The following is a 27,439-nucleotide window of genomic DNA, read 5'->3' on the forward strand; positions in this document are numbered from 1 at the left end:
CGTCAAGGACGAAGACTGCTGCACTCCAGCATAAGCCAATCGTGGGGCAGGTGCAAAACCGGGCAGCTCCACTGCTCACCTGGCTCGGGTCACACACAAGTTCTCAGTGTCCTCCAGGCATTCGCTGTCTACCTTCTTCCATTGGCTGGTTTCTATTCCAGCCTCCAGCCCTGGCACCAGCTGGTCCTTTCGAAGCTCACTCTTGCCTCCACCCAAACCCAGAGCTAAGCTATTCCCTCTACTGAGGAACGCTGTTCCATTCCGAGCCCCACCCAACCTTTCCAAACCAATGAGCACTCACTCAATCACTCGAACGGGGGACTGTTGGAGCAGGTTGTTTAAAACATTCCACTCACACCTCTTCAAGAGTGTTAGCACCTCATCTGCCTCGACAGAGATGTGGTTCTTCTGTCAGGGACAAGGGTGGTTAGGGATAACCATGAAAGAACTGGCCAACCAACAAAATACCGCCTGAAAACGTCAGCGGTGGCTTCAACCTGAAGAGCACAGACAGAAGGCCAACGGATGCAGGAACACGTGAAGAGTCTTTCCGTGCAAACGTGGAGACCTCCACACCCTCCCCATGTGACTCTGAAAGGGCAACCAGGTTGGCGAAGGCTTACGTAGTCGGTCCCGTGCAACCCACGCGCCCTCTGCAAGTACCTGGGAGCTTCAGGTTTTTATACAGAATAATGTTTTCGTGACATCACTTTTCCTTCCAGTCTTTGGGAAGGGAACGTGCTCGAAACCTTCCTTCCTCAATAGCTCCCCTGAGTCAGTAAGAATAAATTGCTTGCTATCACAATCCTTTCACAACATCTCTTCAGAGCTTCCTGGGTAAGACACAGTCTTTCTTGGTATTTAACATATGGTAACAGCCACCATTTCAATGCAGCAGACTTGCACTAGGCAGTTTAAGTCACTTTGGTTTACAGACTGTTGATGCTATTTGCTCACAAAGTATTTAAAAAAAATTAACAAGGGGGAGCCTGGGTGGCCCTGTTGGTTAAGCCTCTGATTTCGGCTCAGATCATGATCTCTCGGTGGGTTCAAGCCCCGTGTCAGGCTCTGCGCTGACAGCTCAGGGCCTGGAGCCTGCTTTGGATTCTGTCTCTCTCCCTCTCTCTCTCTGCCCCTCCCCTGCTTGTACTCTGTCTCTCTCTCAAAAGTAAACATTAAAAAAAAAAACTAACAAAATTAACAAAATGGCCTTGGAAGGCAGAAACATTTGACTTACCCTCTCTTAGATACTATTTGAGTCACTTTGTGCTGCCCTATGGAAGAAGGAGCAGGAGGGGTGGGGACGGAACAATCTGGAAAACCGTAGCTGAAATTCGAGCCAACCTGCCTTTCCCCAAGGCCTCCAGGTCAAGTCTCCCCAGGCTACCTACATCGCCTCTGAGCACACAGAAGACACCGTTAGCCTCAGTCATCGGTCACAAACTCCAACTGTTCTGCGACTCATCTGAGCAGAGAGCAATGGCAACAACATCACACGGGCTAACTCAGTACAGTTTCTAAGGCTGCGGTGGGTGACGCCAGCTGACAAGTTCGCCCAGAACCAACGGCTTCTTTTCTCTGGTCTCCCTGCTGCCTGAGAAAAGCCACACACCCCAATCTGGGAAGCGCTAGCTTGTATGGATGTAGCCCAGGAGAAAGACCACGTGTAATTCTACACAAAGACAACAAATGTCTGAGTGGCCCCAAAGGGTGGATTTGCAAGCAAAAACATTCCGGTGACAAGGGCGAGGGTTGGATGGAGAAAGGGAGCTGTTTTCCATGATGTGACAAAGGAAGCCCAGAAGAGAAAGAGGCGGGTGATGCAGACAGGCATACTTGGATGACTCACATACGCCTGATTTTCACAGTTAAGCTCTCTGCCATCCCCCCGAAGAGACTGCTCTCTAGAAAGGGCCAGGGTCAGAGTACATGCCCTTCATGTCAGCCTGCTCCACTGCCTTGGGGAAATACTGCTCTGAAATACACCCAACCGGAAACAATGAAAAGCGCTGCTCACGGCATGCACCACGAAGCAGGTAATGGTCCTTACCGGGAGATGATTCAGGGGTATGTCCACCTGTCCCAGGAAGTCGTCTCGGGTCTGTGGAGAAGAGAGCAAAGAGTTAATGTCCCCATCCATCCACTGAGCGTCGGTATTCTTTACAATGTTTAATATGTGGGGCGCCTGGGTGGCTCGGTCGGTTCAGCGTCCGACTTCGGCTCAGGTCATGATCTCATGGTGCGTGAGTTCGAGCCCCGCGTCAGGCTCTGTGCTGACAGCTCGGAGCCTGGAGCCTGCTTCGGATTCTGTGTCTCCCTCTCTCTCTGCCCCTCCCCTGCTCATGCTCTGTCTCTCTGTACCTCAAAAATAAATAAAACATTAAAAAAAATTAAAAATAAAATATTTAGTATGTTTCCTTAACATACTGATTCTGTGTAAGTCACGGGATGAAACGTACAGCATATAGTCGTGCCACCGTAACAGCGTTGTAGGGCGACAGAGGGTAGCTACACTTGTGAGCCCTGCAGGAGTGAGGTACGGTGTCGTCACCATGTCGCAGACCTGAAACTAACGTAACGCTGCGTGCCAACGATGCTTCAGTTAAAAAAAAAAAAAAAGTTTCTTTATAAATAGAAAGGGCCAGGGCCTGACACTGGAGTGCAGCGTCCGTGCGGATGCGTGCAAGGCAGAAGGCCCTGATGAGTGGCAGACAGACGTCGCCTGGGAGACAGGGAGGAGCCCAGGGCGTGGTCCACCAGAACTTGAGCTGCCCCAGCCCCTGCAGGGTGTCTGTGACCCCCCAGAATGGAAACAAATCTGGTCTTGGAACTGGGGAGCATGTGATCAGTACGGGAAGGGACACGCGGGACCACAGAGGGTTTGGGGGCACAGCTGGCCCAGTTCACACAGGAGACAGTAGTGACATCTTGGGGAACATTCTAACAAATATTTAAGTGCTACAAAGAGCTTCCTGAGAGCTGAGAGTCCAGGGAGAGAGTAAAAGTCTAATGATTAATAAATCTTACAAATTACTTCTCATTAAAAAATGGCCTCAAACTTTCACTCTTATAAGTACACTACTCTGGAATCCCAAGTTCATGGATTAAGTTTGCTGGTTAATTTCGGGACACACCGTACTTCTTCCTGTCTCTGTCCTACCACATAGCATTCATCTTTCTGACGTGAGACCTAGATGAAATTCATTTGGAGGAGCTCACGAACCCCCTTTCAGACCCGGGAAGTCCTAACTCGGGTCCAGGGGACACTGGCCTGGACCACAGGGTGTTCAACAGGTCTCGCTGACACTACGTCCTGTAAAGGTGCTTGTGTCATGGCTTCGGACATTTAGGTGACCCTGGCGTAGAAGTCTGTTACCCTCTTATAAACACACGCAGCTTCTTACCATATTCAAAATGCCTAAAAGCTGGAAAGTTCTTCAGGTGAAATCCGACCCGTCCCACTGCTAGCCTGAGGAAAAGCCCAAGAGAGAATCCAGACCTCCTAACCCCAAATCCTGGGTTCTTGTTTTCACTCCTTGCTGGTTTACCAAGGAATTTTCTAATTCACAGAACCTTTTTTTTTTTTTTTTTAATGTTTACTTACTCTTGAGAAAGGGAGAGAGACAGAGTCAGAGCGTGAGCGGGGCGAGGGCAGAGAGAGAGAAAGAGAAAGAGACACAGAATCCAAAGCAGGCTCCAAACTCTAAGCTGTCAGCACAGAGCCCCACGTGGGGCTCAAACCCACAATCCATGAGATCATGACCCGAGGGAAAGTCGGACGCTCAAAGTCACCCAGGCGCCCAGAAACTACTTTTTAAACGTACTTGGAAAACTTCTCTTCTTGCATTTGAAAAGAAGCAGTTGGTAACCATGAATGAGATTTACTGAAATGATTTACTCCAAGCTCAGGATTTCCTTCTAGGTCATTTAAAACATTTTGATTAACTAGATAGCTATCCGTCTCCTCTAGACGACGCACAGCAAAAAATCAAAGTCACCACTGGCCAGGTGTACGTAAAGCAGGAGACTAGCCCCGGTCCTCATGATGCGATTCTCCTGTACCTTTTTTTTTTTTTTTTATCTTGGCTACTTTGGCTACAACCCAGCATGCAAACACCTCATCTGGCACAAAGCTACAGGTGCCAATTAATGCTGTGGATCTCAACAAAAGTAGCCATCGGCAGAAGGTCCAGAAAAGGCAGACATCTTTGCTGCCCAAAGTGATGGGGAGTGTTCTTGCTCTCCATCTGACGAATTTAATTATAAAGCTAGTGTGAATGTTCAAAAACGAGAAGCGTGTTGACTACTGACCATAAACTGTTCGTCTACCTAACGTGAGTAGTGTGGTATTGCCACTTGCCCCCTGTCCCCTCCTGCTACCCGTGAAGGAAAAGGCCATGGGATACAACCATCAGAGGAAGACAGGCTCCCTTGAAGGGGCTTGATGCCCTCCTATCTCTGAAAAGCGACGCATCAATCGTTCACCTAAGTGCATCTTAATAACAAGTCGCAAAAACACCGACGTGCCCATGCTGCTTTGGCTGGGGAGATGTTATCGGAGTTGTAAACCGGTCAAGTGCATGCAGCTTTGCCCAGGCACCTGCCGCTCAGGGCTATAGTAGTGAGGCAGGCGCTGCACTCGGGCCCCTTTGTATCGGAGTCTGGGCTCCAAACTAATACCCTGTCCTGCGTCTCACTAACTGTCGGGAAAGCAAAGCGGTACGCCAGCTCTGTGCTTCTCACGGGGACAGCGGCTCAATATGGTGTCGGCGGGAAGAGATTCTCATGATAGCAGTTTGAGGAGACTTTGTGGGGCTCTATTAAAATGCCCATTTGGGGCATTCTCTTGGCCAATACCTCCTGTTCAGACTCTGCTGCTGCTTCCCACAAATGGAGCAGGTGACAGAATCCCCGGGGCACTCGCTGTCACAGTCAGCAGCTTTGCTTGTACCTTCCCAGGTTTTCGCACTTGACTTAATACACGATTTCTAAAATAGCCAAAGATGAAGCAACTTCCCGAACAGAGCAAACGGAAGGCTCTTTCTGGTTTACATCAAGGGTGATTGTAGTCAGACCACATTTTCTTTTATTTTTTTTTAATGTTTATTTACTTTTGACAGAGAGAGACAGAGCATGAGTGGGGGAGGGCCAGAAAGAGGGAGACCCAGAATCGGAAGCAGGCTCCAGGCTCCGAGCTGTCAGCACAGAGCCCGACGCGGGGCTCGAACTCACGGGTCGCGAGATCATGACCTGAGCCGGAGTCGGACGCTCAACCGACTGAGCCACCCGGGCGCCCCCACATTTTAGATAAAACAGGGATCGAGTATGGGACAGCACATGGTACGGAGAAATTGGCTTAAATGTTTCACCAGTCAATGGAACGTGATGGGTTTGGAAACCCAGCCCACTGTCGCCAGAATGATAGAAGCTTCAGGAGATGTAAAACATGTAGGCTAATGAGAACATACCAACTTTTTTTTTCAACGTTTATTTTTTATTTTTTTTATTTGGGACAGAGAGAGACAGAACATGAATGGGGGAGGGGCAGAGAGAGAGGGAGACACAGAATCGGAAACAGGCTCCAGGCTCCGAGCCATCAGCCCAGAGCCTGACGCGGGGCTCGAACTCACGGACCGCGAGATCGTGACCTGGCTGAAGTCGGACGCTCAACCGACTGCGCCACCCAGGCGCCCCGAGAACATACCAACTTTAAAACACACCTTCAGTTCCACAGGAGGGATCTAGTAGGGGATCGGAAAGCCTATCAGTGGCCTACATGGCGGCGAAGGGGAGTGTCTCAAGGACGCCGGACTGTGCTGTTGTGGCAGGATCCCCACCCACGGGCCCCGGAGAGACCATGTCTGAGGCCACCGCAACGTCCAGACGCTGCTGAGGCCACCTTACGCCAGTGTTGTGAAAATACAATAATCAAATCAATTTTTGGCAATTTCTATGACATAATTATTTCCATCAAGCATCACGCTGACTATGAGCCTATGAAAACCAAACTGGTTTCAGTTCACACTGGCGTTTCTTGTGCTTGTTTGTAGGTGGTAAATGCTGTCAGTTTCAACCTTAATTGCCTGTCCTGTTCTAGAGGCTGCAAATGTGCAAGTCAGTAACACAATTATAAATGCTCCCTTCTGACAAGCCACCAAATATTTTCCAACCTAATGACAAGGCAAAATGGAGCCTCTGAAATGTGTCAATAGAAGGTGAAGCAAAAATCCATATTCCATTACTGGAGAAGTAAAATACATACACCTGACAATGTCTTAGAGCTTGCTCTCTAAATGATGATCACAGTATACTGAAGACTGCCCCTCTCCCCTTTAAAATAACTATCCCCATTTAAATATTTTATTAAAACTTTTAAAAAAATGTTTATTCATTTATTTTTGAGAGAGACAGAACATGAGCAGGGAAGGGACAGAGAGAAAGGGGGAGACACAGAATCTGAAGCAGGCTCCAGGCTCTGAGCTGTCAGCACAGAGCCCAACGTGAGGCTCGGGCCCATGAACTGATATCACGGCCTGAGCCGAAGTCCAAGGCTTAACTGACTGAGCCACCCAAGCGCCCTAGGACAGTCATTTTTAAACATGAACTGCAACCCTGCTGGCAGCTCATGAGAAGCACTTTTTAAAAAAAATATATAATAAGGGGCGCCTGAGTGGCCCCGTTGGTTAAGTGTCTGATTCTTGATTTTGGTTCAGGTCGTGATCCCAGGGTTGTGAGATCGAGCCTCATGTCAGGCTCTGCACTTGGCATGGAGCCTGCTCAGGATTCTCTCTCCCTCTGCCCCTTGTCCACACTGTCACACACACGCCTGCTCACTTACTCTCTCTCAAAAAAAAAAAAAAAAAAATTAAATAGGAGATAGAAAATGTCAGTGCCTCGCATGAAATGTACATACAGTTTCAAGACAATGGGTTCTGTTAACACACATGAAAGAACGTGTACTAAGCTATGATCTGAAATTAATTTCCTTTTGTGTGTTTGCCATCCCAGGTTTAAAAGCCACTCAACCTCATTAAATGGAAACCATCCAGTGCTACCAACTGCCTGGGGTTTTATCCTAGAAATTATTAAGTAGTGACTTCCAGGAAGACCATAGTTAGAATTTCTCAAGCCACACGGAAGAAACGTATTGAGGAATCAGAATATAAGCTACAGAAAAAGAATTTAAGAGTAAAGCTATAGTGTGACTAGTGCTGTGTCTCTTACAAGTTGAAGGTAAACCTCACAACACTAAGTCAAAAAACAAAAACAAAACCCATTCACTTTCCCACTAACCCATGAAATGTGACTTCCCCGTCTGCTTCCTCCCAAAGCACGTGGCCCACGCTCCGGCACCAGGACCGAGTTGATGGGGGCAACAGGTTCTATTTTTCGAGAGGTACACACTCTGAATAATCTAAAAAATGAACGGCTTCAGAGCCTTTTACAGAAGCTTTTATTTTTTTATTATTTTTTTTAATGTTTATTTATTTTTGAGACAGAGAGAGACAGAGCATGAACGGGGGAGGGTCAGAGAGAGGGAGACACAGAATCTGAAATAGGCTCCAGGCTCTGAGCTGTCAGCACAGAGCCCGACGCGGGGCTCAAACTCACGGACCGCGAGATCACGACCTGAGCCGAAGTCGGACGCTCAAGCGACTGAGCCACCCAGGCGCCCCTACAGAAGCTTTCAGACAAAGGGTTACAAATACCCTAACTCCTCAACAGTTAGTGTCCGGGAGAGTCACCTGAATGTCAATTTGCATTTAGTTGTAGGTGCTGTCTCACTCCTCACTAAAGCATGAGGCTGGCTTTGTCGCCGCACGGAAGGGAGGAAGGACTGTCTTGTTTCTCCTTGCGCTTGTCCCAGACATCAGCCTCCGCCACGTGGACGGCGCGGCTGGGGCTCGCAAAGACCGAGTGAGTCTGGCCTCCACCCACACCACACGCTGCAGAATCCGATGTGTCACCACCTGGTGGCCTCTGGCTTTCGGGGTGACTTGCCTTAAAATAGGTCACCAAAGCTGCCTTAATCCAAGAGTCAACTGGCATTCTACTGGAAATAAAAAGGTGCAACAATGAAACGCCCTCTGAATGCACACGTGCTTGCCAAAATTCACTCAGGGGCACCAGAACGTAAAAGCAAACACAACTGGATACTTGCTCAGAAAGACACACGCCACGTTCACGCTGCCCGCCCCTCTGCCATTTTAGTTTTCTAAGCTGAGGAACAAGACCTCCCATTCACGAAAACAGGGCAAGGTAGGTCCTGGAGACGCCAGCCCTTATTTATAAAAAACAAACGAGCCTTCCGTGTCAACGAGATGTCAGAGCAGGCCCACGGGACCTTTGCAGGCTCCTAGAACACCACACTGGGAAGGCGGGCAGAATTTAATCACGGAGGATGAATGTGCTATCGTGAAGAGTATTTATTTTAAAGGACGCTCTGCTCAAAGCTCAGACTGCAAACCAGAAGGGGTAAACAGAGCAAAGAACCACTGTACTGGCAAAGACTCAAGCCGGCTTCGCAAGAGCGGCGTGGCTTCAATCCAGGAGAGGCCGAAAAGTACACACCGAGCCGTGAGAAGGCACTCGCGTGTGGGCTCAGAGGGAGTTCCAGCTGCTGCGGGGACCCAGTCGTCACGGGAGGGGATGAGATGTGCTTAGTGTCCCCTCTTTCCTCAGTGGGCGGAGGTGGTTCAAGAACATTCAGTCCTCTTCCTGCTCTAAACAGAGGCATAGTCCAGGGCACAGGTCAAAGGAGGGCCACGGATTTCACAGCTCGTTGTAGTACAAGCACTTGATAATCTGAATTTAGGGCCCAATCACCTCTAGGGGTGTAAAAACTGGGAAAGAACTCTGGGGACGAGACGCACAAGATGGGACCTTGTAAAGGTGCAGAGACAAGGTGCCCCGGTTTCCTAGGGAGAGAAACTAACCAGCCTTGTGCGACAGAAGGTGAGGCACCCACAGAATTTGAAAAATTCTAGTAGTCACAGTGAAAAGTGGAAGACAGATAAAATTAATTCTAAGAATTTATTTTAGTTGAGCCCATTCCTCCAAAATGTTATCTCAACGTGTAACTGAGAGAAAGATGGCTAGTGAGCTATTTTACGTTCTCCTTTCACGAAATCGGTGCCCATCCCTGGACTGCAGCACACTGTGGTGTGGACCATCCACATCCCCACTGCTCAGCAGCCACGGGCGGCCAGTGTCTGTGCAGCTCCACGAGGCAGGCACCACGCACCCCAGCTGCTGCTGCGTATCAGAGGCACGGACGGGATGCCTCGGGCCCAGCACAGAGGGAGGGACTCCATCTGCCAAGGGTCAAGGGCAAGGACACCTGCACAAAGGAACTTGAGCAGGGTCATGAAGTAGGAGTTGGCCAGGGGGGGACGGAAGGGGGTCGTGAGGGAAGGGTGTGCAGCCAGAGATGCCGGGCTAACGCTGTGGATGTGGGCACGTGGCAGGAAAAGAGAACAGGGGCCACTATGAAGGGAACGACTGGCAGGGACTGCATTTTAGAAAGGTCCCCTGACAGCTGGAAGAAGTGACTGCAGGGGAAGATGCCAGAAGAGAGAGGGTAGGCTGTCCGGATGAGGCGGTGCAAGGGTCTGGACCAGGCAGGTAAGGGGAAGGCTCAGTGTTAGTTCAGAAGCGCCCTGTTCCTGGACTCTCCTGGTCACTGTGGAATGAGGGAACGGGCAAGATCATGTATGCCAAGTCCTTACCATGGGGCCCAGAGGAGCACTTGGGAGCCAGTGTTAGTGTGAACCCAGCAGCGACAAGAACAGAGACGTCATTGACTTAATAGTGACACAAAGCAAATGCACAAGATGGTGGAGGAAAAGGCCCGGGGGGGTGCGGTGTGAGGGGAAGGTGTGGCCGGGCTGCTGTCCCATCTCAGGAAGTGGGCCATCTGCGGGCGCAGGGTCATTACCTGCACCGTGTGCCACCCTGATGTTCACCTCCTCTCCATTCCTGTTTGCAAAGAGAGGTCTTCCCCCTCATCCAGACAAGCTTAGTGACATACACCTAGGAGGACGGACCATCACCCACAATCATCTAATCTTCCAGGGAGGGAAGAGGCCACAGCCCGTCACCCTACGTAGTCTGGGGCACAGCCTGGCATCACGATTATCCCTTACACCTGCTTCAGAGCTGCCCAGCCTCACCAATGACCCTGACAGTTTCTTGTAAGGAGAGTTTATCTTTGTAAATAATGCAAATGCAGAGAAACATTAGGCATTACGGTCGTTCCTGGTAAAAGTTAGTTGCTGAATAAACTAAAACATTTTAATGAATATAATCTGCTAAAAATAAGGTAAACATTCATACATATTCTCCTTCCTACAAAGCAAACTGATCTGAGATTGCATTTCAAAGTTAATTTAAAAGGAAAACGTGTGGGGCACCTGGCGACTTCAGCTCAGGTCACGATCTCATGGTTTGTGGGTTCAAGCCTGGTGTCAGGCTCTATGCTTACGGTTCGCAGCCTGGAGCCCGCTTCGGATTCTGTATCTCCCTCTCTCTCTACTCTCCCCCCAACCCCTGCCCCCCTCTCCCTCTCTCTCTCGGAAATAAACATTAAAAATAAATAAAAGGAAAATGTGTCACTGGCTTCATTTAATGACACCATGTTGTTTAATTTTGTGCTTTTGATTTTATCCTACAACTTCCTAAGATTTCAATTGCCTGAGATTTCAGAATAATTTCCTCAAGACTAGTATCTCATTTCTTCTCTGAGGAAGTTTTAAAATCAAGTTTCTTTGCAAGAAATTTAAATAATAGATTATATGTATAAAAGAGAAAAAAAATAAGGCAGAGACACCTTTGGATTCTGCGGTTTGTCTCTGAACTCAGCTACCAAAGAAGAGACCTTAATAAATCACCTGCAGAAGTTCACGACAGATGCCCTTAGTAGCCAGAACAGGGTCATTGGGATATTCGGGAAAAGGGAACCTAAGTAACCTCAAGTTCAATGTCTGATTCATTAGCATGCTCTTCCTCATACATCTCAGGGCATCTGAAACCAGCAGTCGTCCATCTGTTGTCTCCTTGCCCGGCCAGCCAATGGCTCTGCAGGTGTGGGATAAGGTACTCAAGCAGACGACAAGGTTACACGGAACTCAATGTGGTCTCGTTCTTGGCATTTCAGCGAGTGACAATCCTGAACTGGAGTTCTACAGGTTTCCACGAGGACATTGACTGTTCATAAAGGCGCCATGAAGACAGCCTGGAGTTGAGCTTCGGCAATCCCAGGCCCATCCTGCTTAGTACTCTCTTTTTGGCACTGGCCATACTCTGGCCGCAATCACATCTCGGGCCAGGGGACTCCAGCGAAGCTCGCCGGGGGGAGGAGCTCCAGCCATAGTCTGGTAAAGGGCTTCGAGACTGCAAAGCGTAACAAGCTACTGCGTAGCTCTCCCATGATGGGCCAGAGACTATTGTCTGCAGGTTGAGGAACTTGCCCAAGGTCACTGAGCTGGTCAGTAGTAGCCAGAATGTGACCCCAAGCAGTCTGGCTCCGGAGCCCATGGGCTCACCAGCACAGTACAGAGTGGACAACTTCACGTACAAGGGTCTTAAGGAAAACCCTGCACAGGCTCCTCACTTGCCCTCAGGAAATCCCAGTTTGCTATGCTGTGTCCTCAACTCCGCATGTCCTCAGGGTGACACCTGCCAGGTTCAGTTCTTGCGACCTGCAAACTCCTACGGGACGTAATCTCGGATTTGTCACGTGCATATTCTTGCCTATGTTCTTCTCTCATCTACAAGTCTTTTAAAAGATCTTATCTTCAATCAATCCCCACACTCAATGTGGGGCGTGAACTCACAACCCCGAGATCAAGAGTCATCCGCTGACTGAGCCCGCCAGGCGCCCCTCATCTATATCCTAATAAACAATGAAATGAGCAAAGTGTAAGTTTGAAAAGGAAATGAAACGGAGTGATTTTTATTCTTACTAAGCACCCCCTTCCTATCTTTCAAAGTGGGACTCTCAAACCGGAGTGTGCCCGCCTCTGTGGATACACAAAGACCTTCTGAGAAGTTGGGCACGGGTGGTTTTAAAGAAATCATGTTCTACATCCTGCCATATGTTCTCTTCCTTAAACCCCATCTGCCCGAGAAGCAGTGTCTTCTGCTGCTGCCTCTCCTTCCCTACCTGCTTTTACCTAAACCACAGCTCCCCTTCCCCTGCTTTCCAAAGAAAGGTTTACTCCTCACCCTTCCCGAAGCTTACCAGCACGCATTTGGCCGGGTGTAAAAAGCACAGGATGAAGGGAGGCTTTGAAAACGTACAGCCCCAGAGGGAGCAAAGAGAGAAGACAGAACACGAGAGACACATCTTTCACCACAGCCTGGGGGACAGGCTCCTTGAAGACACCGAATGGCAATGTCTCCCATATCTACAATCTGCCCAATTTTCCTTTGATTTGATTTTTAAGATGAAGTAAGATTTTTAGTGATAGGAAATAAGCCTCCTATGGCTGACTGTATTAAATAATAAGGAACGATCGTTAATTTTGTGGCAGATATTTTCCATAAAATGAGCCAGGTCTGTAGTTGCAAAATGAAAAAAATCCAAATTTTTCATACACTCAATACACTAGAAATTATATCTTTTGCAGCTACTGGGCTAATAACTTACTGAGCTACTGATAAATTACAGGTGTCAAAAATGTATGAGAAAAAAATTTTTTTTAATGTGTGAGACACCGTTCTTCAAAATTCTTCGTAAGGTTCACTAAGCAAAAATGTCTGGAGACTACAGTTCAAGGCATATAACCCATCATAAGGTGTCAGGTCATTAACTGGGTTGTTATTAAAAAGTTTCCCTCAAAAAAAAAAAAAAAAAAAAAAAGTTTCCCTCAGAGCTCATTAAGTATTTAAAGCTTCTTCCTCTAAGGTACAGACAGGATTTTTAGACGGCAACGGAAGTGAAAACAAAAAACGAAAAGTTGAAAATGAAAATCACCCCCTTCCTATCTACGGTGTCGGTGAGAAACAGTCTGGAGAGGAAAACTTCCAAGCTTTGCAAAAAAATTATGCAAACAATTACCGGCCAATTTAAAACACGAAATGTGAAGGATGAGGAGAAACTTATGTTAATTGAAGATTCTGGCAGGTGTGAATTCAAGACCAGAGTGTGTCCCCTCTTCCGCTCCCTGCGAGATACGGAGGACACAAGCCCTCCTTCCAGTCTCCTGGAGACAGAATAATGTCAACAGGTACCTGAGTTACGTCTTTCTGAGCACGATGGGCAGGACTGAAGTGTGGAGTTAACCAGGGGTTCTCCAGGCCTCGATGGACATTAGAATCTTCTGACAAGCCCTAACAAGTCAGGTACCCAGGCCTCTCCCGAGATAATGAAATTTCTGGCAGACGGGCTCAGACACACGTGTGCTTCAAAAGCTCTCCGGGTTACCCTTATCTGTGGCCAGGGTTGACAGCCACTGAGTAAAGTTCTCGGTTTTCCGTGTTCACGAGAGAAACTGCACTTACCTGCGAAACTGGCAGAATTATGCTGATGAGCAACCTGACATCGAATTGCAATCTTTCTAAAAGTTTAAATAGTTCTCCCTGCCTCTCCTCTTCTCCCCTCATTTGTGCCTCTACAGTCTTCCCACAGGACAACCGGCTGGGCCCATTTACGTACGTTGGTAAATTAACTCCGTGGGCCTAGAAGGTGGATGAGATAGGGGGAAGGGGAGGCATTTTGGCTGCTCCTGTTCAGAGACTTAGCCTTCTGGTCCGACAGTGCCGGGGGCGCCTGGGTGGCGCAGTCGGTTAAGCGTCCGACTTCAGCCAGGTCACGATCTCGCGGTCCGTGAGTTCGAGCCCCGCGTCAGGCTCTGGGCTGATGGCTCGGAGCCTGGAGCCTGTTTCCGATTCTGTGTCTCCCTCTCTCTCTGCCCCTCCCCCGTTCATGCTCTGTCTCTCTCTGTCCCAAAAATAAATAAAAAATGTTGAAAAAATAAAAAAAAAATAAATAAAAAAAAACAGTAAATGGTCCGACAGTGCCGGGATATTAGTAAGACTCACAGGTGTACAAAACACAGGGATTTCACTGGTCGTGGCCACGAACTACCTGCTTGCCACTCTGATGCCATAAAAAGACGAATCCCATTTCAAAATAGAAATCAGAGAATGGGATTCTCAGGAGGGACCTCAAAAGTCACTTGGTGCAACATACATCTGAGGCTAGTGGATCTATCTGTCCCTCCCCAGCAGGCGCTCACTCTGCTTGGTTCTGACCATCCATGACGGAGCTCTCACTACCTAGGCCAGCAGAAAGGATAACTGCATAACCAAATCACCACCAAAGGTCAATCTTCTCATCTGTGAAATGGGACATCTTCCATAGTCACTGGATGTAAGCGGGGACAATTAGATTCAATAAATGTTATTCGTAACTCAAGGTTTCTCAATCTCATCACCACTGGCATTTGGGGTGAGATAATTCTTTGTCTGACAGGCTATTTTATGTTCTGTAGGGTTTCTAGAAACACCTCTGGCTTTTACCCACAACGTGTAGTGGCAACTCCCGTCCCCCAGCTGTGACAACCAGATGATGTCTCCAAACACTGTCAAATGTACGTGTGTGGAGGCGCGGACAGGACCAGTTGAGAACCACTGTCTAATTCCACTTCCCTCCTCCTACACGCTCTGTAAGGTGTTCACGCCATCTTTGGGCAATTCTGGAAAGAACGTTCTGGTAATCCGCCGATTTTTCAACTCCCCTAACGCGCCAGGGAGCTTCTGGAACTAGAACTTTCTCTAGCTAGAAAGTGTCAAAGCTGAGACTTGAACTAGAATCTCCGTGACTCAAACGCAGATTTGTTTCCACAATATTGTGTTGTTTCCTAAGGGATAATCACTCTACACAGGGAATGGGACAGCTCGATCACTTCTTCGAAGAAAGTTATCACGTCCTTATCCTTCAACTGACTTCCCTTTCACCTCCCGCAGGATTTTTGTTTGTTGGTTTTTTAAAGAGAGGTCTGCAGGCAAAGCTACACGCACTAGCCTATTTTCCAATTAATGGGATGCGCCGAGAGCGTGACATAGTTCACTCTGCGGGTGCCAGGGAAATCCTGAGGAACGGAGGCTGAAGGCTGAGTCCCTGCCTGAGTTGCGCTTAAAAAAACAGCAGCAAAAACTATGCAGTTATCAATCAGGAAGGAAATGAAGCTCTGGGCCGAAAACATTCCCGGAACAAGGAGCTGTGCTGCACAGGGAGCTGGTGCCCAAGCCAGGGGTCCCAGGAGCTTGGGAGAGGGAAGTCGTGCCTCTTTCTAAGCATCACAGGGGACCACCACTCATTCGGGTGCCCACAGGCGGTGCGAGAGGCAGATGCCAATCCGTGTGGCCCGTGAAACCCACCGGAACCACGATGAGCCCAGCAAGGCCCCCGGAGCAGGGGGTGATGGTAGGACTCCCAATTCTAAGCCCTCACACCTCTCTAAGGCCCCACCTTCATCCTGGCCCTGAAACCCACACGTGTGGCACAGTCTGCCTCGCATCAACTGACTCAAAGAAGAGGCAAGTGCTACCTCTGAGAAGTGCCTGGTCTAGAAGGAGGTCTTCTAAGTTACGGGTGAGGCTCTGAAGAGTACCAGGGCCAAGAGCCCTCAGAGGCGTGGGGGGGGGCGGGAAAGACTGCCGGGTGCCGACCTGGCTCAGGAACGAACTAGCCGGATGACTTCGGGCACTGAGCCTTCCCTGGGACCAGGTTCCTCACTCGGAAAACGGGGCTGTGACCACCTGCACCTCCTATGTCGTCAGCGGTTACACAGCTCAAAGGTCAGTGCATGTGGAAGCCTTGTGCAAGTTACTACTAAACGCTGTGAGGCTTCTGCTACTAGTGAATATTTAAAACAATGAGAGCTGAGAAACGGGAGAAGTGGGGTCCCTGCCAATCCTGGCCAACTGGAAAGCCAACAGCTCTTTCCAGAAACTCAGTGGTTTCCTCAGTCTGGTATCCGGTCAAAAGCCTTTTCTTGAATTGCCAAGAGTTTATAGCACATGCAGTTCGAGAAACCCTGCTCTATCCTGTGAGGGCAAAGATGGACGAAAGAGCTTTAAAAACAGAGTGAGCTCTTGTAAAATTAACTATCCCTTAAAAAAAATAAACACATGAAAATGAAATGTAACGTTAAGGACCAAGATGAAGGAACAAAGAAGACTATAAGCTTAGTCCAAGCTTAGAAATGGCCCCCGCTTTGTTATTCTAAAAAGTTGATCTGTTGTGAGGCTATTCAACTGGCAAAGAGTCCCTTTAGGTACACGCTGGGTGTCCAGAGCGCTAACCCCATAATCCTGAAGAAAACTAACACAGGCAGGATCCCAGGGCCACACAGCAAAACCCAACAGTCTGTGAAGGACCCGGGCTTGAGGAGGCACTAATCCCGGGACTTCATTCTCACACCCAGCTCCTAATACTCCCCACTAGCAGGGGCGACAAAAGGACATGATGAGTCCTCACTGACATCATCACGTTGTCACCAACCCCCCCCCCCCACAAGTGCACAACGGTGAGCTCTGGAGGTCACCTGCAGGGAACAGCAAGCAGGGCATGGGGGGAAGTGACTGACAGCAGAGATGAGTCACCTCCAGAGCTGGGTTCGGGTCCAGGGCAAGATTTTTGGTCACCCTGAAGGTTCATGGGAATTCTGCATTCAACTCCATGATACTTCCGTGGCTTAAGAGTTATGATTTTTTTCCCCACAAAAATCTCTAAGGAAAACTATGGTTTCGTGATAATAGGCATGTTTTAATTTTGTGATTTTCAGATATCAGCTTGCAATGCACGACCGCCCCCCACCCTGCCCCCCAACAAGAGCAGAAACCCTGACAGAACTGTTCTGGGGCTTTCTCTCTGACCTGGAACAAAGTCCCTGTCCCTCTGGGCATCTCAAAGGGGAGGGATGTGAATAGATATAATCCAATGAGTTATTACTATAACCGTGAAGACATTTAATAAAGGAGGTGCCTGGCAAGTAAACTGTCATTCTACGGTGTACTTCCCCCAAAGAGAATACCAGAAAGAGTCACAAATTGGAGACTGTCCTTGGGAGTCGGTTTATGTGTTCACGACCCTCACCTGAACACAGGTCTATACAAAAAAGGCACATGAAAATGTAATTACATTCCCATGTAATTCCTAACCTCCTCAACTCATCAAAGCCCATTCATCCAAGCCTCTGTTTCCTCATCTGCAAAGTGGGGATAATATAGACACTGAGAAGCGAATGTCAGGATAAGCAGTAACTTTTGTGGGGAGAAGAGAGATGTATCAAAAGCAACAGATGGGAGGCAGGATTAAACCGAGATACATTTCTCAAGGGAACAAAGTGCAGGAACAATCTTCTATGGAAGCTGGTGCAGTCAACCTTCCTAACTGCAGGACACGGCTCATTTTCAGCTGTAAGTCAACAATTAGCATATTAGCACATTCTAAGTGCTCCGCACAACTCGTCTCCCTTCATCCTTCTAACATCCATTTTACAGACGAGCAAACTAAAGCAAAAGAAGGCTCAGCAAAATTTGCCCAAGATCAGAGAGGTGCTAAATAGCACAGCCAAGATCTGAATTCCCACTCAACATGTATGGACATTCTGAAAGTCACCCAGCCTTGGTTGCCTATATTCAAAGTAAAACCTCCAATTCTTGTAGCTTTTCATTTTCTGCTGGATAAAAATTTTAAGTTTATTTATTTTGAGAAGAGAGAGAAAAGAAAGAGTGCCTGAGAGCAGGGGAGGAGCAGGGGAGGGGCAGAGAGAGAGAGGAAGAGAGAGAATCCCAAGCAGGCCGCGTGCTGTCAGTGCAGAGCCCCGTCTGGGGCTTGAACTCACAAACTGTGAGATCGTGACCTGAGCCGCAATCAAGAGTTGGACGCTCAACTGACGGAGCCACCCAGGCCCTCCGAGAGTCTCTTCCAAAGTGTCCACTACCCTAATCCCAATTTATCTCTAAAAGGGGCCAGTGCAGGGAAGGCAGCTGCTTATCAGTTTATGAAATACAACTTAATTACATGTTTCAAGACCTGTAAAGCTGTCAAAGTGTGGTTCAGTGGGGTCTACCACCCACAGAAAATAATTGGGGCCCTTTCAAAGGCACGGTGATGGAGACCAGCTTCAGAGTTCAGTTTTCAAAAAGAAACCAAAATACATTCAATTCATTCAAAGGTCCCGGAAAAGGTTTTTGATTCTTTAGGACGTATCGCATTTCTTTTTATGCATCGTCGATTAAAAAAAAAAAAAAATATCTTGGTGTCTATAGCAGCCAAGAAACCTATCACAGTCACCCATTTCAGTCAGACTTGGCCTCTGTCCCTCTCCCTGCAAAGGGGACTTCAGACACAAGTTGGCCACTGGACAAAGGCACTGTGGGGTGACACCTTCTCTCATTGCTTCTCCTGCATGAGTGGCTTAGTGTGGAAGGAATCTTTTTACTTGAAATTCAAGTCAGGATTTTAATAAGGCAGAATCATGAACTCCAGAACAACTGTTGTTCGACCTAGACCAAATTGTGTTCGACCGCATGCTTTCCGCAACCTTCTCGCACACACGGATGCGTGTGTATGCGTGTGCACGCACACATCCGCACACCATAGTTGAGAAGCAAAAGTATATGCAAGCATTTGAGTGATCTGATTAAAGGTAAGTATTTAGAAGGCAACTGTCATCGTTAAATGTAACGGCTCTTTAATCCTCGGCCACGGTACAGATCATTATTAGCTACAGTCCGCAACTTAACCATTTATTTATTTCATTTCGAGTTTTACTGGACGGAACATGCTATGCTGCAATTCAAGAAGTCCCAGGGACGAAAATACAGGGAGACATTGTCATATAAAATGTAATTTAGAAGCTTGGTTTATATTCCGAGGTGAAATGGTATCCCAAGAAATGTTGAATTTGTCATCATGTGCTCGCTGGGTGGGACCAGACAGGACAGTGTTTGATTACCTGGGGTGGTAATGCTCAACAGAGCCAGTAAATAGACTTTTTTTTTTTTTTTTTTAAGAAAAAAGGGGAGAGAGAAGGAAAAGACAAACTTTAAGGCAATGGTCTCAACACTTCATATGCATTAGCTCATTTAGTCATCCCAGAAAGCCTGAGGTAGGTACCATTATTAGCCCTATGCTGAAGATGAGAAAAGCGTGCTTTAGAAAAGTTAAGTAGCTCCAGTCGCCCATAAGCAGGGCCACGTCCAGGGAGCGACAGACCCAGCATTCAAACTCAAGCTTGCTTTATCTTTCCAAGCCGTCCCTGCAGATTGAGACTTAAGATGACCAGGGTTGCAGAGATAAACCCAACACCAGGCATCCCTGAATTCTTATCAGTGTCATGCCCTTGGCAACACAGAGAAATCCGGGGGCCCTTTAAAACACATCCAGAAAAAATTACTGTCCTTTTTAAAAGCGTATTTCTGCATTTTCACTAAGACATGTAGCGTTCATGCAGGTGAATTCAAATGACCCCAAACGGTGTAAAAGGACACTGTCGTAGATTCTACGGTAAGCTTAAGTTTCACTGATTTTATTCTTCTCTATCGCTGATTCGCAGAGCCGATTCCACTCGTGCTTGTTCGCATAGACGCATTATCTCTGGGTGGTTTCCCTTCAAGAATCTGAACTGCTATTTTACTGGAGAAAGAGAAACTAAAGAATAGACAATGCACCGTCGAGCACAACAAACAGGAAAGAACATACACAGGAAGGCACGCTTGCAGGAGGCAGCTCCTGGGAAAAGACCCAGAGACGGGAAAAAACGATGGGATGGGAAATAGTCAGACGGGGGTGGGAGGCTGGACGCGAGGATCCCAATATCCCTGGGGTCAAATGTTCCAGCGCACAGAGAGGTACATGCTGGGTACGCGGGCCCAGAGGCTCAAACGGTCGCGGCATGTACCACTTTCTGGTTCTCAGGCTCCAACGCGACCTTCGTCCCGGGACTCATTTTACATGTACCTGTCTTCTCCTTCAGCAAAATCACAAACAACCCTGGGGCGGGCCTAGTTTTATGTGTCTCTGTCTTAGCAACAGCACCAACATATAGTATGTTCTCAATAATCACTGTTTAATTTCGGAGTAAAATGACCCCGGAGGATAGAATCTGAACTCTCTGGCTTTCTCCAGACGCCGTCCCAGTTGTCAAAAATGGGGTTGTAGCAGGCTGGAAAAAAAAAAAAAAAAAAAAAAAAGGCCCGCGAAGGTATCAGGTCCTCATCCCTGGAACCTGTATAGGTCACCTTATGAGGAAAAAGGTCTTTGCAGATGTGACTAAATGAACATGGGGTGAAATGATCGTGGGGTGGGGAGATTACCCCACAGCATCCAAGTAGGCTCGAAATGGAATCACAAGTGTCCTCAGAAGAGAAATGCAGAGGGAGAGCTGACACAGAAGAGGTGGCGACAACATGACCACAGAGACAGAGACCACGGCCACGCAGCCACGTGAGGCGGGAGGAGGCAAGTGATGGATTCTCTCGCAGAAGCTCAAGTGGGAGCGCAGCCCTGATCTCCTCCTCCAGTGCGGTTAATACTGATTCTGAACTTCTGGCCTCCGGAGCGGTCAGAGAATAAATTCTTGCGTTTTTAAGCCACATTTGTAGTAACTGGTTACGGCAGCCATAGGAAACGCATAATGGGCAAAGACCAATCCAGAAACAAGTTTAGGAGGAAGAGAACTGAAGGTCTAGGAGGTGCCCTGCCCTTGGATCCACTGACCAGACGGTCCGGCAAAGCCTGGACTGCCTGGGGAATTCTGTTCTCACCCAAAGAAATTCCTGACTAACGGTGTGGTGAGGGTCCGTACAAACCTTTATTCTGGGCACCGCCCTCCCCCGCCCCCACCAAAATAAAAAGGTTATCTCCGTGGGCCAAACTCAAATTCTGCAAGAGAGATCAGGAGACCGTCTGAAGGTCTGCCCCAACATCATTTTACGACTTCATTAACAGGGTCGAGATGCACAACACTAAATTTCCCGTTCTGCCCAATGCTTTTCATCTGTACTCACACATCAGGAGGAACTTTCTTCCTGGAAACACGTAAGAAGCCATAAGCAAAAATGAAATACCTTTCTCCATTGCAAACCCCTTCAAAGGTCTGTTTAAAACAACTATTCCCCAACCACCCCCCATAAAACCTAAAGGATCCTTGGACAGAATCTCTATTTTCTGCCAGCAATTTCCTTGCTCAGTAGCTGAAATTCTCCCCTATTTTCATTGCCTCTCCTGAGTGCCCATGAACAGCCACCACTGGTTGTACATCAACTTACACAGAAGTTTGTTACAACTGCCTTTCTTCAAAAGGTTAGGACACAGGCATATGCTGTAACATCCATCACGATTCTGTGCTCCTTACATGGTCTCTGAAGCCACGAGATTACCTGAGCTATTTAAGACTATTGAGGGAATAAAGTTCTATTTCAACCATGGTTTCTTTTAAAATAAAGTTCCCCTGGCCATTCAAATACTTGAGGCTTTTGCTGTGGCTGCTGTGTTCCTGTTTGGTGTTTTAGCGCTATTTAATGACAATGACCATCAGTTAAGAACAGAAGACAAATACACAATGTGAAATCACTCCATGGGCTTTCACCTAGGATCTCAAAAACTGAAAGAAAAAAGGAACCTGGTCTAGTAGTTTAATCAAAGACACGACAATGAGAAGATCTAAGAAAAACAAATACTTATGGCACACAAGTCACATGTTGGCAGCTGCTGGTTTTTGATAAAGCAGCTATTTCGTTCATTTCGGAACTGTCGTATTTTTATTTAGCCACTTCCTAAGAAATCTGTATGAACAGCTGCTTGGCTAAAAACTAAGGCACTGAAATTGGAGCCATTCAGTGAAAAGTGTTTCCCCTCAACCCCACATGCAATTTATTCTAAAAAAAAAAAAGGGGGGGGGATCCAAAAATGAATCCGAATCAAACCGAATTCAAGAGTCTTGAGAAGATACCCCGCCATGAATTATGAAAGTCTTCTCATTGCCTTGGTTATCTAAATTAAGTGAGAAAATATTTCCAGAAGGTGGCAGGAAGGGGAACCCTTTAGCTTATTTTGAGAAAAAGAAGCAAGCAGAAAGCGTGACATGCATTTCTGTAATGTTGATTCATTATCAGATTTCCCTTGTGCTAACGTAAAAAGTCGACATAAGGTTATGAAGTTCAGTATGGCCATTCACGTCACTGAGGACAAATGGTATATGAAACCTTTCCTAAGATCAAAATTCCCTTACCCAGAGTAAATAAAAGACTGCCGAAAATAAACGAATCACAACCCATTATTACACACCAGAGGATTCGGGAGTCAAAAGCACTAAGATTTTTGCAAAGACTAGGTTCTGTTAATTAAAACGTTAAATAGGTAAGAGTGTAAATAGAGAGAAGTTTATTATTACATGATCACAGCACAGGGCTGATGTATTCTTAAGAAGAGCTTTATTGCACACAACCTGGGTTATTAAAATCGCTGTGCTTTTTAATGACATGATAATTACCCCGTGTGCACGAGTTGTCATCTTCTTGCTATTGGAAGGGGGATGTATTATTATTTTAGAGGTAATTTGTTCTTTAAAACGCAGCTAGACTGGTACAGTAACTACAATGGCACTGATTTTGCCAAGAAGAGAACGGGCCGGTTCTCATCTTACCATCGTAAAATCATTTTATTAAGAAACATGATCCAACAGTTAATGAAGAATCCACGGTGCAACTATCCCACAACTGAAAAACAAATCTGAGCACCAGGTAATCAGTGACCAACTGTGCTCCGGTCAAGTACACATTTTCCTGTCTTGTTTGACCGGTTTCTCTGAACCACTGCTCTCAAATCCCTGGACATCACGCAGCTGGATCAGATAAAACCCAGCAAAATGATTCAAGGGAAAAATAGGACTTTAGGTATCCCCTACCCCAAGTACAGGTTAGTATATTTTCGGCGGCCATAAGCTAAACTCCTAAAAGAGAGTAAAAAATTACATAGGTGTCAGTTCATGTGTTTTAAAGATGAAAATTCTATGGACAAAAAGATCTCGCTTTCCGGACTGAATCCTACTGTACAGGCATTCATCTTTCTAAGGGCACCGTGTGTAACGTAAGCATCCAAAGAATGCTGGGGGAGCTAACGTTCCTTAGGCTTATTTGTACTAGAGAGTAATATATAATGAATTCATTTAAAACCCAACGAGCGTTTAGTCACATCATAAAGCATTACGGCGAACAACACGAGGTATGAGAAAATGCCTAAACCAAGTCTTACGTCACAGGGGCTTAGAGAAAAGGAAGAGGGGACAGGACATCCACAGAAGTAGCTGTAACTACAATAGAGTGGAACCACATAAATTACTACAGGACAGCAAGGCTTGCGGGGAGGCCCAGAGAGGGGCCAAGGGGGCCCATGTGAAGGGGAGAAAGACCGGGATGGGGAGGCAGCAGAAAGGAGCCCCCAGCCCCCAGCCCCCAAGACACGGCCAATTCCTTGGAATGGGAAAACCCAGGAGAGCCCAAGGGAAGATGCCTTGGAAACCTGAGCAAGCAAGGCCCAGAGAGCCTTGAGGCATCTGGAGGGAAATGGGAAGTCACGGAGGCAGCGGTGAGGACGGAGGGAGAGGAAACTCACTCCAGGCCAGCTCATCCTCCAAGTCCAGGCCTCCCTGCGCGCTCTTCGAGGTGAAGGCCACTGGTCCTCACCGCAGGGGGCGCTACCTAACACCCGCGAGTCTGGGTTCTCACGGCGCCTCCTGGGAACCCCCAGGTCTGTGTCCTAGCATGCTGCCTCTCCCACCTCAGCTTATAGGTAACTGACCGCCGGACCGCTTACGCAACCTAGTTTCTCAGTTGGCTCTGTCCCGTGTAAAAGGAGGACTTGGATTTTTTTTTTCTTCCTAAGTAAGCAGGGAGAGGGTGCGTGCGTGCGTGCGTGTGTTGTTGTGGTTTGTAGGAGGGGCAGGAAAAGGAAAATTAAGTATTAAAAAAAATATTTTATGTTCATTTTTGAGAGAGAGAACGAGAGGGCGAGTGCAAACAAGGGAGGGGCAGAGAGAGAGAGAGAGAGGGGGAGACACAGAATCCGAAGCAGGCTCCAGCCTCCGAGCTGTCAGCACAGAGCCTGACACGGGGCTCGAACCCACCGACCGCGAGATCATGACCTGAGCGGAGGCCAGCCGCTTAACTGACTGAGCCATCCGAGCGCCCCTGGAAAATGAAATACCTTTTATCTTTGCCATCCCTAGCTGCTGGCAAACATTCACTACATCCAGGGGGCAAAATCCTTGAAAATTCCTCTTTATCAACAATTATCAATGGCAAGCTTTTTGTCCTTAGTTTCACCCAGTCATGTTTCAGTTTTAAGGATGGACAGATCAGCATCTTGGAAAATACCAAACATAAAAACGAGTGCTTTCTTAAGGCAAACGTTATACCACAGGCAAAAATCCATTCGTTGTGTGCCAGTTAAGTTGGTACAGCGGGAAATTAGCCAGACTGTTATTTCTGGGGGCTCAGAAAGTAGTCAATTGACATGGAATTTGACTTACTTAAATCAGCCCATTAAAAAATGCGCCTATGGTGAAGGACTTCTTATAGCATACTCTCGCTGATTTTAATACGAAAATATTACCAATTGCCCAGGTTGCTCACTGCTTTTCAGTTCTCGCTCCTTCCTAGACACGGAGAAGACTATGCTTCCCAGGCCTCTGGCAGCCAGGCAGGGACAGATTACTAGTTTTGGCCAATGCCTTCAGACAAGAGGTGACAAGTGTCACCCCAGAGTGGAGGCTGGGAAGCGCTCTTGAGCAATCCTCTGCTGGGCTGGGTCTGCGTGACCGTCTGGATCGGAATGCCTGCCGACCGGGGCTGGCAAGGAGCACGGGTGAGAAGCAAACCCGCGGCGTGTTCAGCTACTAAGATGCGGGGGTGTGCTGATGCACCTCTCCTTTTCAATGACCATCACCGGCGGGTTTCTCAGTGGACATCCGGCGGAAAAACCGGGCAGAGGACAAGTCTCTACAAGACAGAGCGGTGCACGGCTGCAGGAATCAACGGTTTCTGCTCATCAAAGAGAACCTGGCTATGGTTTCAGTCCCCGGTCCAGCGGTACTAATCCTGCGCCTCAAAGTGACACTAATTTGTTTGCTCGCTCCCAACGGCAGAAGACACCGCAGACATTCTTTTCTCACACGTCATTTCTAATAGTGTTGCTTCATATAAACACTATTTTCATGGGCAACAAGATAAGGGATTACTTCTCTATTTTTAGATGCTCTACCAGCTCTGGGCCTGGCCGGCGTTGTTTATATACATTTGGAGTGACCTCCGAGTTTTCAGGCCGGCTACCAGGCCACATTTGCCAAGGGTGAGATTCTATCGGCGAGAGCAGGGCATCGTGTGGATGACAGGGATTGACGTCTATTTTATCGTGCGTTTATGAAGCCCAAACAATCGGTCTGGATCTATTTTAGCTTGGCCCAACAATAAACGTGGACCTATTTTTATAATATTTTGTGCTAAGATTAGCAGAAGAAATCTGGACACCGTACTTCCCCTAGTGAACTTCCTGTTACTAAGCCGTATCATCAGTGGTTGGCCCGTTAGTCATTTCTTTGCCTATTCATTCAATCAACAAACATTTATGGTGCCTACTTTGCGCTAAGCACGTAACCCGGCTCCAAGCATCCGGAGTCTAATGCCAGCCTACTGGTTGGTAACACTACTAATTTTATTAAAATGTCTGTCCGACCACTAGAGAGTTGGCAGTTAGGGGTATTTTGTTCTAATAACACAAACAGATGGGTATCTTAGTTCTGTTACATGGGAACTTGATGGACAAGGAATGATGTTCCTGAAAGTCAACTCAATTAATTTTACCAAGGAAATTATGAATATCAATGTTATTATACATACAATGCTGGGGTAAGACTTCAGATTGATGAGAGCCATTAAGGTAGAATTTCATTGAAGGAAGAATCTGAAGGGTGCCTGGCTGGCTCAGTCAGGAGATCAGGAGACTCTCGACCTCAGGGGCTGTGAGTTTGAGCCCCACATTAGGTACAGAGGTATGTCCTCACATACAGACACACATAATTTAAGGTAGAATCTGAAACCTTGTAAAGAGCTGTGTAGGCATTTATACCGAGGCACATACACATTTCAAGGGATTTTATAACGCTGGTAGTCCTAAAATAGGTAAAATCCACAGAAGACCTTCTCCTGCCTTGGATACTAAGGACGCTTTATAAAGACTTGGCGGGGACGAGGTGCCAAGTAGAAGCTTCCTTCCCTCACGACTGCAGGCCTCTCCCGCTGCGGTTCTAGCACGCTCACCGTCCCCGTGTGTGGGTAGAGACATGGGCCTCTGAGAGCATGGCGGACTCCTCTTACACCTTGAGAGGCACGCTCTTCGCAGGCTGTGTGCACAACACACTTCTGTTCGCAACCTTCTTTCAAAAGCCACTTTAAAAAGCAGATTCTAAAGGCGCCTGGGTGGCTCAGTCAGTTAAGCATCTGACTTCGGTTCAGGTCATGACCTCACGGTGCGTGGGTTCGAGCCCCGTGTTGAGCCCGCTTTGGATTCTGTGTCTCCCTATCTCTCTCTGCCCCTCCCCTGCTCATGCTCTGTCTCTCTCTCTCTCTCTCAAAAAGAAACAAACATTAAAAAAAAAAAAAAAAAAAGATTCTAGTAACCAAAATATGAAGAATTCAACAAATGGAATGCTTTGGGCTCATTGGTTCTCCACCTTTCTTCCTATCCAGACGGGACACTGGTATTAGCCATGCACCCCAAGGCTGTAATCCAGGAGCACCCAGGGTTACCAGCGATTTCCTCAGAGAAAACTATTCATTTCCCACTGCCCCTCTCACTCAGCGCCTTTGGAGATGCACCTGAGGATGAGGTTATCAGAGAAAACCCTGGACTGTGAGCTACTTTATACACAAAGTGATCCTTTGTAAATACGTGCAATTTGCCGTCAAATTTACTCGGGGAACCGTTCACAAGTGAGGCAGCTCGTTCAGTCTCACAGCTCATCTAGATAAATGCATGTGCAAATGAACTTAGTAGGGCTGCAGAAGAAAGGTGTCCGTCCTCAGAATAAAATAGCAAACACTTTACATTATACCTACACTCGGACCCAAGATACGGTGCCTAATTATGGGCCTTTTCTTTTGTCTGTACACTTATTTTTACCCCCCTGGATATGTGGTGTAAGGAATCAAGCGGAATCTATATTGAGCACATGGCAACACTGGCAGACTTTGTTTATCTGATACTTCTCTCTTCTAATTGGAGAAGGGACAAACCATGAGTTATCTGAGCCTTTCGGGGTTTTGGTAGCAAGACAGGAACATTTAGACCATGGAAAAAGTTATACAAGGAATGTTTGAAGTTTAAAACACTTTTCCTAGAACTTCCTGGTACTTTAAAATAAAATGT

The 27,439-nt window shown here is 47.4% G+C and overlaps 1 protein-coding gene across 6 annotated transcripts in view; it reads right to left on the reverse strand.

Moving 5' to 3' along the window:
• Window positions 1-27,439, reverse strand: part of NEDD4L (NEDD4 like E3 ubiquitin protein ligase) — a 341,033-nt gene that overhangs the window by 82,288 nt on the left and 231,306 nt on the right. For 5 of the 6 annotated variants that reach the window (XM_049620273.1, XM_049620272.1, XM_049620271.1 and 2 more), the window contains one exon: window positions 2,051-2,101. In XM_049620273.1, the coding sequence (XP_049476230.1) occupies window positions 2,051-2,101 (51 nt within the window). Of the gene's footprint in view, window positions 1-2,050; window positions 2,102-23,629; window positions 26,108-27,439 lie in introns of those variants that run through there. The other variant, XM_049620274.1, reaches the window with a different exon arrangement.

This window comes from Panthera uncia (assembly GCF_023721935.1).
Source record: "Panthera uncia isolate 11264 chromosome D3 unlocalized genomic scaffold, Puncia_PCG_1.0 HiC_scaffold_8, whole genome shotgun sequence".
NCBI classification, from domain to species: Eukaryota; Metazoa; Chordata; class Mammalia; order Carnivora; family Felidae; genus Panthera; species Panthera uncia.